We start from the raw sequence: 17172 nt of genomic DNA on the forward strand, positions 1-17172 counted from the left end.
AGAGTATTGGATTGGATACGCTGCTTCCCTGAACCTTTTCCCAAATTACATTGGTGTAAGGAATCAGCAAAGGAGGCTATCACATTCGTTCAACCATCACTGTGCTTTTGGCCCTTTGCAGACAAAGAATGAGAATGTGCACAGGTGAGAAGTCCGGGATGCATATGACCACTCAATTAACATTTACTATTTTCATATCAACTGATGCATTCTAGGATGGTATAAACACTTTTTGAATTAATCACTGCGTTAAATAGATTCACATTTATGCCTACAGCTATGTCAACATCTAGCTGAGCACTGTCTTGACTGTTCTGAGTAGCAGCAAAAGGGATAAGTTGTAAAGTACGTCAACAAACTTTGCGGCTAAAAAACGAAAGAGCAGCTTCTTTCTCTCCGGCTGGGGGAGGGGCCATACTTCCGCCTCGAGGAAGCCGCGGGAGCGCAGTCCCACGGCCTCCGCCGATCGCTCTACGTAAGCGCCATTTCTCTAGCGCGCAGGCGCCGGATCCCAGGCCCACGTGCGCTGGCCTGGAGGCTTGGATTGGCTGAGCTTTCCTGTCCTCCCAGCCCGAGTGATCGGAAGTTCTCCGTGGACGCGGGGCGGCTGAAGGCTCCGGAACTGCGCCTGCGCTTTTCAGTGAGTCACAGGTCGGGTTTGCCAGGGCCTTTGTCTAGCAAAAGGGCCAGCTTTTGTTCCCAGCGGAAGCCCGCCCCGGCTTGCGGCGGCTTTCCGGTGCGCCCTGGGCGGCGTAAGCCCAAAGGTGCTTGCACCCTCGCCCCTTCCTCTCCGACAGCCGCGGTCGCCAGGGCGGGCTGAACCCTCGGGACTGTCGCTGCTTGTGTGCTGGGTGCCGGGCGCCGGGCTGTCATCCTGAGATGGTTAGCGGCAGGCTTTGCAGGTTGCTTGCCCCCACCTACCGGAACTCGAACCCGGGCTAGACCGGGCGGTTGGGCTGGTCCCTTCCCTCGCTGTACCTTTACTAGGGGTCACCATTAAGGGAAAGGGCCCTAGCGCGGTGCTGAGTGGCTGTTCAGTAACCGCGACACCGCTGCCAACATTTGGCATCATTAGGGCGGGGCTCTCTGTGAAGCTGGGAGCTGTGTGTTAGGACTAACAGTTTCTCTTTAGGCTTTGAAGAGATCTAAAGATCTGAACAGATCTCGGTTATTATTGTTACCAGTTTCTGGGAACATTGTTTCCAGAACTTTCCTCTCGTTTTCCTCAGGTTTTAAGCCATTAGTGTGCAGATGTGTGCACCTTGCTTACTATAATATTAGCTAATCTTTACAAGCTTTTATATGTATCCAGTCTGATATTTCATGCCCACTCTTCCTGGCACTGTATAAACTTTTTGGTATAGGTATGCATCTAAGCATTATCCATTTTAACATCAGTTCTAGAACTATGGTGTCCAATAATGGTAACCATTAGTTACATAAGGCTTGAGCACTTGCAATCTGGCTAGTCTGAATTGAGATGTGCTGTAAGTGTAAAACACAGTGAATTTGGAGAGTTAGCATGAAAAAATGTAAAATACTTCAATTTGTTCATGTTCACATGTTGAAATGACAGTATTCTGGATATACTGGGTTAAATAAAATGTATAATTTCACCTGTTTTTATTTTTTAACGTGACAACTAGAAAATTTTAAATCACGTTTGTGGTTTGCATGTCATATTTATGTTGCATAACACTAATCTAGAAAAGGGTCAACAAACTAGCCTGCAGCCAAATCCAGCCTACCTGTTTTTGTAAACAAGTCAACTGGAACAAGATCATGCTCATCCATTTATGTTTTTTTCTGTATCTGCTGTTGCTGCTACAAGAGCAGCAGAGTTGATTAGTCCAGAGAGATTATATGGCCTACAAAGCCCAAAATATGTACCTTCTGATCTTTAACATAAAAAATATGCTGACCCCCTGCTCTAGAACAATACCTGGTTTGATATTTTTAAGCCTTTTAGTTGTAGACCCACATCCTATTCACGCTTACTGTGTGACAGGCATAGTTCAAAGCATTTTATCAAGACTTTCATTTAATTCTCATTAATCATAGGATGTTGGCTTTCTCCCATTTTGTAGATCAGGAAATTGAGACACAAAATGGTCAAGAAATTTATCCAACTTGCTTAGCACCCCTCACTTCTGGGAACTGGACCTGCTTGACCTTCCTTATGCAAATATTTTAACCCTTCAGACTCACTTGATTAGCCCACAGTGGGCACCATGGTTTTTTTGTTTTTTTTTTTTTTTATGAACTAGAATTTTTTGAATGATTTTTTTGAACTAGAATTGAGATGGGCTTGGGCTCCTGTGGAAGAGGCAGAGGGGCATTGGGCTTAGGTGCAGTGAGTACAAGCAAGCTGGTGTGTAATGAAAAGAAATGAAGCTCACAGGCAGAGAGGAGAGAGAGCATCCTGAATGCTGCTCATCGCTCATTTAACAACAACAAAAATGTGTTAAGTAATAGTAAGTACTGGCTGGGTGTTTGCTAGATGTGTATAGGTAAATAAAACATGTGGATCTTCTCTTGTGGTCTTGTGGGGAAGGCAGTAAAAATGTTTTTTAAATGTGATAAACACCGTGAAGAAAACAACATGCAAATTATTTACTATTTTGAACATGTTTTCTTACCTGTAAGATGAAAATAAGCTATTATCTGTATTTCAGGAGTATTGTGAGGATTGAGATGACCGGAGTGTGTATGGCCCGGAGAGCTCCTGAATAAATATATGTTGCCTTCGACTGTGAAGAGGTAAGTGAGGGATTGAGTATCAGGAATTGTGTACGTTATGACACTTAAAATATTACAGTTGTCATTTGTAATTTGCAGAGAGGGTTGTCAGCTGCATTGTACACGGTAGGTGTTTTTAATCTTTTCTGACTTAATGGGACTCATCTAGAAAAAGCCAAAGTCAGAGAGTTGTCTGCATTCAGTCCAGGAGCAGGACTAGAGTTGTCTTTGGGGCCGATGGCAGCCTAACTGGGAGGTCCTGCTGGGGTGTGGAGGAGGGTTGTGTGCCTATGAGTGGTTTAAATCAGAGTCACCCTGGAGAGCTGAGCCAATATGCAGGCCCTGTCCTCAGAGATTCTAATTCATCCTCTCTGGAGTGAGGCCCTGCTATTGTTTGTTTTCGTTTTTTGTTGTTTTATTTCCCCAGGTGATTCTAATAAGCATTTGGGGTTGAGAACCACCAATGGTGAGAGATATGCCAGGCTCAGGATGCTGCTTGAGCAAAGGCCCAGAGCTGTGCCCATCAGTGGTTGAGAGTAGTCAAGAGGGAGGCCATCTAGGGTTCTTTTTGCCACCTGGCCGAGGAGCTTGGGCTCCATCCTGAAAGCAAGGGGGAACCTCTGAAGAGCTTTAAGCAGGAAAATGAGGGAATAACTTGCTGAGATCTGTACTAGAGGATGATCACTCTAACAAAGTGCCAGACTAACAGTTGGGCCTTGTGAGGGCCAGAGATAGAATGAAGGCAGTGATGAAGCAAATTGTAACTGTCCAGATGATGGAGAGCCCAGATACGGTTTGGTACCATCCTGTGTGTGTTTCCTCTAGCAGCCAGTGTCTGTCTGTGTTGAAATACCACGTGTGTTGTAACTGGCCAGTTTCTTGTCAGTATTCCTTCTGCTACGCTATCAGCTCCTTCAAGGCAGAGACTGTCTCTTTAGGTTCAGCATCTAGCACATACTCAATCCCTAATATATATTTATTGAATGAACTATGTAGAACTAAGCTGGACATATGCCTTGCTTTGTCTTTTTATGATAATTGTCAGAATTTTAACCCTCCTAGGATAAATTCTTTATGTCTACATTATTGTCCCACAGAGGACTAGAAAGTTTGACTGGATTTAAATGCTGTTAAAAATGTGGAGGGGAATGGAAAACAATATAGTAGATCCTCAAAAAATTAAAAATAGAATTACCATATGATCCAGTAATTCCATTTCTGAATGTATACTCAAAAGAATTGAAAGCAGGGTCTCAGAGGGAGATTGGTATACCAGTGCTCACAGCAGTGTTATTCACAATAGCCAAAAGACAGAAGCAACCCAAGCATCCATCGACATTTAAATGGATAAACAAAATGTATATGCAGACAATGGAATATTATTTAGTCTTAAAAAGGAAGGAAGTTCTGACACACGCAACAACATGGATGAACCTTGAGGACATTATGCTAAGTGAAATAAGCCAGTCACAAAAAGAAATAACTGTATCATTCCACTCATATGAGGTACCTAGAGTAGTCTCATCCATAGAGACGGAAGGTTGAATAGTGATTTCCAGGGGCTGGTGGGAGGGAAGAATGAGGAATTGTTTAAGAGGTGCAGAGTTTCAGTTTCAGAGGATGAAAACACTGCTGGACGTAAGCATCTTGATGTCAGGGACTGTGTCTTTTCAAAAATAATCACTGAACATAAACAGGTTAAGAACACTAAAGTGATTACAGAGGGAATTCTGCAATCTTCCCAGACATCATCTGACAAGTGACATAAAGCATAATGACCTTTAGTAATTCTACTTCTATGAAATAACTTTAAGGAAATGAGAGATGTGGAAACTGCATATGTAAGAATTTTCTTCAAACTTAGGAGAAACTGAAGCCCTCAAATAGGAGAATGGTTAAAAACTATCACATACTCCTAGGATGATCCAATAATATAACCATATAAAAATTTTATTTTTAAAGAATATTTAATGGTGTGGAAAAATAGTCATAAAATTAGGTGAAAAAAAATCAAGATTTAAAGCTATATAAAAGATTGAACAGAGTTATATAATCCAGCAGATCCAAGATAAATGAAAACATATGTCCATGTAAAAACTTGTACACAGGCTGGGCATGGTGGCACATGCCTGTAATCCCAGCACTTTGGGAGGCCGAGGCAGGTGGATCACCTGAGGTTAGGAGTTCGAGACCAGCTTGGCCAACATGATGAAACCCCATCTCTACTAAAAATACAAAAAGTATCTGGGTGTGGTGGCACATGCCTATAATACCAGCTACTCGGGAGTCTGAGGCACAAGAATCACTTGAACCCAGGAGTCAGAGGTTGCAGTGAGCCTCTGTACTCCAGCCTGGGTGACGGAGTGACACTCCATCTAAAAAAAAAAAACCACTTGTACACAAATGTTCATAGCAGTATTATTCATAATAACCAAAAATGGGAAATAATCAAAATGTTCATCAACTGATGAATGGGGAAATAAAATGTGATTCATCCACACAACAGAATATTATTTGGCCATGACAAGAAATGAAGTACTGATAAATGCTACAACATGGATGAACCTTGAAAGCATTATGCTGAGTGGAAGAAGCCAGATACAAAAGACCACATATTGTTGATTTTATTTACATGAAATGTCCAGACAGCAAATCTATAGAGACAGAATAAAGATTATTTGTTGACTTGGTAGAGTGAGACAGAAGGGTAGTGGGGTAAAAGAGGTGGAGTAACTGATAGCATACAGGGTTTTTCTTGCGGGGTGGTGGCACCAATCTTCTAAAGTTGATTTTTTTGTGGTGATGGGTTACACAACTGTGAATATACTAAAAAACACTGAATTGTACACTTCAGGTGAATTGTATGGCATGTGAATTACATCTGAATAAAGGTGTTATTTAAAAATAGAATCTGATCTAAATTTTATTTAAGAATTACTTGGCCGGGCGCGGTGGCTCAAGCCTGTAATCCCAGCACTTTGGGAGGCCGAGGCGGGTGGATCAAGAGGTCAAGAGATCGAGACCATCCTGGTCAACATGGTGAAACCCCGTCTCTACTAAAAATACAAAAAATTAGCTGGGCATGGTGGCACGTGCCTGTAATCCCAGCTACTCAGGAGGCTGAGGCAGGAGAATTGCCTGAACCCAGGAGGCGGAGGCTGCGGTGAGCATGTATTGTTTTCATAATCAGGAAAGTTATTGGTCTAATATGATTTCATGATAAACTGTATACATATATCCCTACTGATAAATGGTATGAGTGACGGATCAATCACCTTCTACCTACTTTCCCTCTGAAATGAGAATATTGTCTCTTAAGAGTGGCTATATCACCTGTGGCTTTGCATTCAGATAAGCATTCATAATTTCCTCAGAAATCGATCACTGCATCTCAAACAGGTGCATCTCTCCTCAAACTTTATCCAAAAATATCAACAGTTAAGTACTTAAATAACTTGGTTATCTAAGAGTTAAATCTTAGATAACCAAGATTTTGAGTCCTGCATTTTTAACCACCAGAGGGAGCTAGACTATAGAAAGCCTCTGGCAGTCATTTTTGTTTTGTTTTAAAGTTAGTTTCACAGAGGGCCATCAATTCAGGATCTTATGTAATTTTCCTACTGTAACCCCATACTTAAAAGATAATTCTTTTTCCCTTTTTAAAATTCCACTTTTAAAGACTGCAAACATTAAAAGAGTTCTTCCTAAGAATCAAAAGCTTAATAAACAAAGAACAGGCAAGACAGCACAGAAAAATAAAAAATATTCACACTCTCTATTGCCGACATTTCTCTCCGAATTGTCTGCTTCAGATCTTGAAGTCACTCAGTTGTGTCACAGTGATAAAGTTTCAAGCTGTTCAATATACTTGAGCCCTTCCCTACTTGTTGAAAAGTTTCTTAACAAAGAAGAAACATTCAATGTGCTTGCATTCTGTATGCATTACTACTGAGGAAATCAGGATGGAGGTTTGCTAGGCATTGAGAAAGATCGTTAATAAGAGTTGGGCCTACAGTGCCCGAAAGGAAGTTAAGCAATATTTGACTGAGGTCAGAATTTCTCAACTGAAGGTCTGAGTTTCAGGGTGATTCTGGAAGGGAATTGTGTCTTCGGGGTTTCAGTGGGGGTAACAGCAGCAATTGGTCTTACCAGCAAAACAAGTAAATCTATAGATGTTAATGTGTTTATGTATAAACAACCAAAAAGCCCTTAATTTTATATGTTCTATGTTCTTTTATTCATCTCTTCATATTTATCTAAAAATTTTTATTTGTGATAAAATATACAAAACATAAAATTTACTGTCTTAAGCCTTTCTTTTTTTTTGAGATGTCTCATTCTGTCGCCAGGCTGGAGTGCAGTGGAGTGATCTCGGCTCACTCACTGCAGCCTCCACCTCCTGGCTTCAAGAGATTCTCCTGCCTCAGCCTCCTGAGTAGCTAGGACTACAGGTGCATGCCACCGTGCCCAGCTTATTTTGTATTTTTAGTAGAGATGGGGTTTCACCATGTTGACCAGGATGGTCTTGATCTCTTAACCTCTTGATTAGCCTTCCTCAGCCTCCCAAAGTGCCGGGATTATAGGCATGAGCCACTGCACCTGGCCTGTCCTAAGCCTTTTTAAGTGTGCAGTTCAGTAGTGTTAAGTACATTTATCATTCCAGAGGCAAGGTGGGTAGAAGGTGATTGAGCCATCACTCATACCATTTTTCAGTAGGGATATCTTTAAATATATACAGTTTATCATGAAATCATATTAAATCAATAACTTTTCTGGTTATGAAAACAGTACATGCTCATCACAGAAAATACAGAAAAGGGTAAAAGAACAAATGAAAATTACCTAAAATCTTACCATTCAGAAAATGCCCCTCTTAAAAATTTTGTGTACCTCTTCAGTCTTTTCACATGTAATTCCTAAATAAAATTTGGATCAGATTCTATTTTTAAATAACACCTTTATTCAGATGTAATTCACATGCCATACAATTCACCTGAAGTGTACAATTCAGTGTTTTTTAGTATATTCACAGTTGTGTAACCCATCACCACACATAAGTCAACTTTAGAAAATTTATTTGTACCAGCATCCCCACAAGAAAAACCCTGTATTTTATTATCTGTTCCACCTTCTTCACCCCACTGCCCTTCTGTCCCATTCCACCAAGTCAACAACTAATCTTTTTTCTGTCTCTATAGATTTGCCTGTTCTGGACATTTCATGTAAATAAAATCATACATATATGGTCTACTTCTGCTCAGCATAATATTTTCAAGGTTAATCCATGTTGTAACCTGTATCAATACTTCATTCCTTTCCATGGCACAATAATATTCTGTTGTGTGGATGAGTCACATTTTATTTATCCATTCATCAGTTGATGGACATTTCGATTATTTCCCACTGCAGCTATTATAATATTGCTATGAACATTGATGTAGAAGTTTTTGTGTGGACATATGTTTTCATTTCTCTTGATTCTGCTGGGTCATATGATAACTGTAGTTTCATTATGTAGTTTCACATCTTGATTTTTTTCACCTAACTTTATGACTGTTTTTCTCTGTCATTAGATATTAACTAAATACATGATTTTTAAATGGTTATATTATTGTATCATCCTGGGAGTATGCCATATTTTTAACCATTCTCCTGTTTGAGGGCCTTCCAATTTCTCCTAAGTTAGAAGCAAATTCTTACATATTCAGTCTCCACGTCTCTCATTTTCTTAAATTTATGGAAGTAGGATTACTAAAAGGTCATTGTGTTTTATGTCACTTGTCAGATGGTAACTCGGAAGATTGTGTGAATTCTCTCTGTAATCACTTCAGTGTTCTTAGCCTGTGTATGTTCAGTGGTGATTATTTAGTATCAAGTGCTATAAAACAGAGCCCACAGATTTTTGAAAAGACACAGTCCCTGCTGTCAAGGTGCGTATGTTTACCTTTAAACCAGACAGATAAATATAAATCCAAGGGCATTATATAGACAAGATTATGTACATTATGTGGAGGGAAAAAATAGACTGCTTAGATAAAGTAAACGTTTCCCTGCCTAGGATAAGATTCACACAGACATAATCATTGAGCAACTTTTTACACTTAAAAGTTTTTCTTAAATTAACAAAACCAAAATGTAGGAACCAGTAAGTCTAAAGTCATAAATCACCTGGATCCTTGAGTATGAACCTTTCCCTTGTTCAGAAGACTCCTAAGGCAGCACAGTGTAGCCTGTTGGCTTTTGGGACCTGCAGACCTAGCTCTGGCTGCTTTTCAACCTGTGCTATCTCACAGTTTCTTAGATTGCTTGAGACATTAGCAAACCTTTTCTGTCCTGTTTCTTACTCTTTTATATTCAGAAGAATGCCACTTTAAAGATTATGAAATGAGCAAGTAGTTCAGTTATGTAGCTGACTCTGGGGGAAAAACAGTCTAGCACTGTTCAGCGTTGCCATATTGATGCTGACACTGGCATGATTTCATCTCCAGCATGACCACCAGATTCCACCCAAATGGAATGACTAATCTAGAAAGATCATTGATTTGTAAAATTGGAGGTGGAAAAGCTATGGCAGATCCTCCAGCAAGCCTCTTAAGCAGATGTTATATAGACGCTTTGCAATACTGTTTTTTTTTTTGTTTGTTTTTTAACTAGTAGGAATTAAACTCTTGAAAGTAAACCATACCACATTAAAGGTTCCATTTTCTAGCATGTCGCATACATTTGTATTACATGACTCCTTCAGCAAACATTGCCTAGGTAACTGACAGAAAGTGCTATTTTAATATCCAGAAGCTGTAGCTAGCAAAGACAAACTTAAGAAAACTGAAACCCCTTTTTTGCTTTGCAGTTTTAAAGATGTCTGACAAGAAGCAGATAGGTGCCAGAGCTTCCCTTATTGAGCAGCTGATGTCTAAAAGGAATTTTGAGGATCTTGGCAACCACCTTACTGAGCTAGAAACAATTTATGTGACTAAGGAGCATCTCCAGGAGACAGATGTGGTCAGAGTTGTGTACAGAGTCCTCAAAAACTGCCCCTCTGTGGCTTTGAAAAAGAAAGCCAAGTGTTTGCTTTCGAAGTGGAAAGCTATTTATAAAGAGACTCACTTCAAAGCAAGGGACAGCCCTAAATTACTTCCTGTGAGGGGTAATAAAGAAGAAAATTCAGGACTTTCTCATGACCCAAGTCATGATGAGACACTGGGCATCTGCAGCTCAAATTCTCTATCTTCCCAAGATGTTGCAAAACCCAGTGAAATGATTGTGCCTGAAAATGGAGCCATTCAGTTGAAACCTACGGAAGAGCATTTTGAGGATGGTGACCCTGAATCCACTGGGAAGAGATCAAGTGAGTTGCTGGATCCAACACCCATGAGAACTAAATGCATAGAGCTTCTTTACTCAGCTTTAACTACTTCTTCCACAGATCAACCCAAAGCCGATTTGTGGCAAAACTTTGCAAGAGAAATTGAAGAGCATGTTTTTGCCCTTTATTCAAAGAACATCAAAAAATATAAAACTTGCATCAGAAGCAAAGTTGCCAATTTGAAGAACCCCAAAAATTCTCACTTAAAACAAAACTTGTTCTCTGGGACCATGTCTCCACAAGAATTTGCTGAAATGACTGTCATGGAGATGGCCAACAAGGAACTGAAGCAGTTGAGAGCCTCCTACACAGAATCTTGTATCCAGGAACATTACCTTCCCCAAGTGATTGATGGCACACAGACAAATAAAATAAAATGCAGACGCTGTGAGAAATACAATTGCAAAGTCACTGCAATTGCCAGAGGAGCACTTTTCCTTCCCACTTGGGTGCGGAATTCAAATGCAGATGAACAAATGATGACTTATGTAATTTGCAATGAATGTGGGGAGCAGTGGTACCATAGCAGCTGGGTGTGCTTGTAACTGTAAATCAATGTTCTCTTAATAAATAACCCCAGCGATACCTTTTGTTTGTACAACCCTCTTGTGCTTTTAAAAAATCTTATACACACTACTCTGTAAAACAGAAGGAGGAGGAAAGAAAGTCATTAGCTGAAGCTCACATCACCATCCCTAAAAGTCACACTTTGGGGAGAGGGAGTAGATGACTATTTATATTGTGCCTTATGGCCATTTAGTATCTTACCGTCCTCAGAGTATGGTTGAGAGCAGCTCAGCATAAACTGGGAGCCTGTGGAAAATGCATTCCCAGGCCCCACACTATTGAATCCGAATCTGCATTTTGGCAGGATCCCTAGGTAACTTTCTAGGACAGGATAGTTGGAGAAGTGCTGCTTTAGTAACAGGCTTGTGGCTTTCAGCAGTGGCTGCATATTAAAATCATCTGGGAAGCTTTGAAAACCCACTGGTGCTGAGAACCCACCCAAGAGCAATTCAGTTGGAACCTATGAGATAGGACCCAGGCATCAACATTTCTTTTATAATTCCTCAAGTTATTTTAAGATGCAGTCAGAGTTAAGAACTACTGCAAAATAGGCTCTCATTTGATCCTTTTTACAGCTCTAAGATGAGTGTTAATTCCAGGCACCTCACAAATGAGGAAACAGGTCCACAGAGGTGCAGTGACTTGCCCAGTGACACAACCATAAATAGTCCAATTCAGATAGATCCCAGATTTTCTTCCTCAAGACTCACTGAGACTGGCTCAATATTGACTTCTGAGAAATGTATTCCTGGAGGTCGGGGACGAAATGACTAACATTGGCTGACTAGATCTTCATTCTTTTTTTTTTTAAGGATTTAAGAGATTTAATGGAAAATTCCTTATAAACAAACAAAAAGTCTTAAAAAATACATCTGCATATCTCTCACAATTACCCTTTGTGATCAAACGAGTTACATTTTTTCTATATTCACATCTATAATTTTTAAAAATCCAGTTTGTTAATGATTTTTGAAAAGTTTATCAAGAATATCATCTTTTCTAGTCAGAGTAACAGATTAATCAAGATGTCTCTCGTTTCTTTGTACATCTTCATTCTTTTCCCCCTGTCTTTTCTCATTTACAGGTCTCCCTTCAACCACAAAAGTCACCCCGAGGCTGGGCACAGTGGCTCACGCCTGTAATCCCAGCACTTTGGGAAGCCAAGGCAGGTGGATCACAAGGTCAGGATTTTGAGACTAGCCTGGCCAATATGGTGAAACCTTGTCTCTACTAAAAATACAAAAATTAGCCAAGTGTGGTGATGCATGTCCATAATCCCAGCTACTTAGGAGGCTGAGGCAAGGCTAATTGCTTGAACCTGGGAGGCAGAGGTTGCAGTAGCCGAGATCATGCCTGGGCAACAAGAGCAAAACTCTGTCTCAAAAAAAAAAAAAAAAAGTCACCCCGGAACTCATCACACGTCATGTTGTCAAGGACAAGTGTCCTTGAGATGGACATTAATGGTTATTAATCTGTCAGAGGCAGTCCATCGCCTTAGCCTTTGAATGTAGTAACAGACATTTATCTAATAAATGAATTGAAGAGGAAATTACTTGAGGCCTTTGCAAATAGTGTTTAACCAGTTTATATAATTATTCGAATACAGCAAGCCCTCTATGTGATTATGGCTGATTTTTTTCCTTAAAAAAAAGTCATAGAATGTTCATCGTTTTATAGTTTTAGAAAGTTTACTTTGGCAGTCTCTACAAACCTACACATTTTCGCTTTTTCACCAGTTCTTTTCTCAAGTATATTAACTTCCTTTGTTGGAGCTCTGAAGGCCTAACTGCATGTATACTTTACCTGCCTGAGAAAATTCTCCAAAATGTGCATAAAACTAAACTACATTTCTATTTGCAAATGATTTGAAAGAGTCGGCTCAATGCCATCAAGTGTGAAATCTATTTTGATACACTTTCTCCCTGTGTCTTCCCTGGGCTGCTTTTTGTGATGCAACATATTTAGTTCTTAACTTGCAAGGTCATCTAGCACTTAAAGTTTCACAAAGTGTGGTTTCATATGACTTGGAATAATCTGAAAAAGTATTCAGTGGTTATAAAAGAGAACAGCACATAAGAACCAAATTTGATTAGTTCAAGTCAGCGTTTGTGTTTTGCTTTTGGAGTTTGTGTGTATGTGTGTAGTTTTTATTTATATTGGAATTTGGTAAACTAAATGTTCAGACAAATAGAAGTACTTGAAATGGAAATTTCCTTACTCTCCAAGATAGAAAAATCTGCATGGTCTTCCTCATTTCATCTGTATTAGTAAGTTTTGCAACTCAAGGTAGGAAAGTAGGAATCTGTGTGTTTTTCTTTTGGTGAATGAGACAGCATTACTTTTTCTGCCTATAGATAATTCTTTCACATCCTATGTCCTTTCCCCTAAGAAAAGGATTTTCTTCAAAATTGACTACAGGGTAAAGATTTGGGTTTTTAAAAAAAATTTTTTAGACAGGTTCTCTGTCACCCAGGCTGGAGTGAATGGCACCGTCTCAGCTCACTGCAGCTTCAACCTCCTGGGCTCATGTGACTTTTTTTTAAATTTTGGTTTTTATAAACAATTTTTAGACAGGTTCTCTGTCACCCAGGCTGGAGTGAATGGCACCGTCTCAGCTCACTGCAGCCTCAACCTCCTGGGCTCAAGTGATCCTCCAACCTCAGCATCCCCACTCTCTTGAGTAGCTGGGACTGCAGGCACATGCCACCACACCCAGCTAATTTTTGCATTTTTTGTAGAGACAGGATTTTGCCATGTTACCAGGCTGGTCTCAAACTCCTGGGCTCGAGCCATCCTCCCAAAGTGCTCAGCCTCCCAAAGTGCTGGGATTACAGGCATGAGTTACTGTGCCTGGCCAAGACTCTTTAATTTAAAATCACTTTTACAGAAACAACAAATGGAAGGCCCTGGCACAGGAAAGTGCCTGATACAGTCAAGTTCCAGCAAGAGTCCACGGCAGCTAAGTCACAGTGAGCTAGGGGAACAAGGATGAGAGATGCAGTCAAAGAGGCCATCATGAGGGCTCTTATTGGCCATGGTAAGGATTTGGGGGCGGGGAGTGGTTCTTAAAGCATGAAGGGAAACCACTGAAGCTGGGGAGTTTGTGGTGATGTAATTTGAACACCCTTTAGGAAGGATCACTCTGGCTGTTATGTTGAATTAGACAGGGAAGGAAGCAAGGATGCATGCAGGGAAAACAGGTGACCGTTGCAGTGGCGCAAATACCACATAACTAGCTTCAAGCAAGAGTACACAGAGACTGGGATCCCTGAATCCTTATAGCAAGCGAAGTCCTTGACAACTTTGCAAATGGATGTTTCATAAAATACACTAAATCCCAAATTCCCTGCCCGTGGCCCATAAATAAACAATAATATATAGTGTGGAAACTCACACTGGACAAGTATCTCCTATACCCTGGTTGCCATGGTTACTGGGAGTCCCTGCTTAAGGCATAAACACCAGTTGTCATACCTGAATGTAGGAGCGCTCTCTTGACTCTTGATGGGTTTTCCCACATCACTCGCCTTTGTCTGTGTTACTTTTTTGAGATAAAAAGTTGGATACAATTGCAGCTCTGTCTCTTCCCTAAGCACTTCCTGTGATGAGAGGCTCCTTTCATTCGCCACTACCATTTCTAAATACCAGTCAGGAAGCCTGCAGCTGGCAGTGCCCCACTGCTCTGGCAAGGGCTGGCCCTTCATCTTCTGGGTCAGATTGCTTTGTTATTTATAACTTCCCAGTAAATGTGAAATATTTTACTAGTTATTTTTGTATCTCTCAGAGATACTTACTGTAAGTACCTAGATGATAGAAGGCATCTTCTTGCTTTCAGAAGAGCCCCACAATCAGAAGGGAGACCAGATGACAATTCCATATAGTCCCATTTACATTATTACTTAAAACTGGGATTTCCAGCCAGAAGTGGTGGCTCACAACTGTAATCCCAACACTTTGGGGGTCCAAGGCGGGAGGACCGCTTGAACTGAGGAGTTGGAGACCAGTCTGAACTCCGTCTTTACAAAAAATATAAAAATTAAGCCAGGCATGGTGGTGTGCACCTGTAGTCTCAGCTACCCAGGAGGCTGAGGTGGAAGGATCACTTGAGCCCAGGAGGTCAAGGCTGCAGTGAGCCATGATGGTGCCACTGCACTCCAGCCTGGGTGACAGAAACAGACCCCATCTAAAAAAAAAATAGGTTTCCACAAATGTTACCATGCATCGTCAGAAATGCTCTGTGTTCATGATTGTACATTGCTTTGCATTTTACTAGGTGCTGGGGGCAAAGAGATAATTAAGACACCATCCCAAGCCTCAAGCCCCACAAAACGCAGGGGAAGCGCCATGCTATGTAGCCAGCAATCATTTTACCTTTTAAGAGCTCTGAGGGAGACACCCACTGGAAAAGGGTGCAGAGGACCCCAGAGGATCAACCAACCCAGTGTGGGAGGGTCAGGGAAAGCTTCATAGAGGCCATGACCCTTAGGACAAATCTTGAGGGGAAGATTCCTCTGAGGCAGAGGAAATGGGAAAGTCTGTTCCAGCACCATATTTGCTAGATTCTTGGCATTTTTTGTACAGCATCTCCTTTAATCTTCACAACTACCCTGCCACACAGCATTTTAGAGGTGAAGAAACTGAGGCTGAGAGAGATTAAGTTACTTGCCCAAGGGTACACCGAGACAAAGCCAGGACTAAGTCATAACAAGGGGAATAGGTTTTGTTTGTTTGTTTTGTATGTCAGATTGCTTCTAGAAATAACAGCAGGCTTCCCAGTAATTCCAGGCAGGTGCTGCTATTTTATAATTGTGGTTTGTTCTTTCAATGACAGGAGCATGTGATATATGGATCCCACCTTAGCCCAGTACTGTGCACTCCTCCTGATGATGGAGAGATTGGGAGGGACCACCTGGCTAGGATTGCTGGCTCTCCTGATACCTTCTTGTGGCATCCATGTGGTTTATCCAGTTTTCTGAAAAGTGAGTAATTTTCAAAATACTGAAATTTGAAGTATAAGAACATGTAGCTTTTTAAGGAACATTTACCTGTTTATATATTTTTATGAATTTTAAGACTATAAATATATAAATGCAGTCAAATATCATTTCCTATAAAGTACAGGACCTTTTTTTTTTTTTTTTTTTTTTTTTTGATTCAGAGTCTCACTCTGTCACCCAGGCTGGAGTTCAGTGGCACAGTCTTGGCTCACTGAAACCTCTGCCTCCCGGGTTCAAGCGATTCTCTTGCTTTAGCCTCCCAAACATCTGGGATTACAAGCATACAGTACCATGCCTGGCTAACTTTTTGTATTTTTTTTTCTTAATAGAGACCGGGTTTCAGCATGTTGCCCAGGCTGGTCTTGAACTCCTGGCCTCATGTGATCCACCTGCTTCAGCCTCCCAAAGTGTTGGCATTACAGGTGTGAGCCACCATGCCCAGCCAAATATAGGACCTTTCTGTCTTCAGGGATGTTCTGTCTATATGATCTAAGGAAATAACAATCAATTATGAAGAAATAGTTGTTTTGCATCCTTTGTTAAATTATTGTAAGTATCCTCCTGGACAGAGAACGAAAAATAGAATTAAAATTAATTTGTTGGACATACTCTTCTTTCTTATAAAATGTAAGCGAGAACAAACGGGGGTAGGTTCCAAGTTGTCACTAATCTTTTTCAATTGGTGGCAAATACTTTTTTTAAATCTAAAATAACCATGGTAAAGTTACATATCTAATTAATAACCAAGTTAAAACTTCAGCCATTCAAAAACTTCTTTACTTTTTATTTTTGGAATATACCATATTCACTTTTGAAATGCAGGTGAACATAGATACAGATATCTCCCCAGCAGCTACTTTTACAGCTTCAGAATGATATCAACTCACGAAATTTCCCTTTGTAGACTGAAACAGAAAATTCAGAAATTTCCAAAGTGCGGAAATTGTGAGGCCCTGAGTCATTTGGCTGGATTCCACCTAGTACGCCTATCTGTGAATGATTAAATGCAGAGCTGCAAAACCAGTTTCAGTTTTCTTTCTCTAACCACAGCATGGCCAGGCACTTGTCCAACAGTGTCCCATGTGGCTCTTCCCCCTAGTGTGTGACTTCATGTGTATGTCAGTTGGGAAGAACTAAAGTCAAAGTTCACCCATGTCTAGCAGAAAAGGACTTGAAGGTTTTACATGGACTGTGTGTTGATGTTTATGAGTCCACCAGGCCATCTTGTTTTGTCTTATCTTTTCAGACTGAGGATTTCTATACCTTCAGTTTTCTTTTCTTTCAACAGATGGGCTTTTGTCCGCCAGCGTTGTGAAATCTCACAAACTGCTGAGCAGAAAGTTTCCAGACAATTTAGTGGATTTTTATGAGCATTTAAAAATGAAGCTGAATGTGGTGGCTCATGCCTGTAATCCCAGCACTCTGGGAGGTTGAGGCAGGTGGATCATCTGAGGTCAGGAATCTGAGACTAACCTGGCCAACATGATGGAACCTTGTCTCTAC

General features: G+C 40.7%; 1 protein-coding gene across 1 annotated transcript; it reads left to right on the forward strand.

Annotated features, from left to right (window-relative positions):
* The first annotated feature begins 573 nt into the window (after positions 1-573).
* On the forward strand, positions 574-15468 carry TCEANC (transcription elongation factor A N-terminal and central domain containing). The gene is made up of 3 exons (XM_003920318.4): positions 574-640; positions 2676-2760; positions 9590-15468. Exon 3 carries the CDS (start codon positions 9598-9600, stop codon positions 10648-10650), a length of 1053 nt encoding a protein of 350 aa, XP_003920367.1. The 5' UTR covers positions 574-640; positions 2676-2760; positions 9590-9597; the 3' UTR covers positions 10651-15468.
* Positions 15469-17172: the final 1704 nt, after the last annotated feature.

This window comes from Saimiri boliviensis, chromosome X (assembly GCF_048565385.1).
Source record: "Saimiri boliviensis isolate mSaiBol1 chromosome X, mSaiBol1.pri, whole genome shotgun sequence".
Taxonomy (NCBI): Eukaryota; Metazoa; Chordata; class Mammalia; order Primates; family Cebidae; genus Saimiri; species Saimiri boliviensis.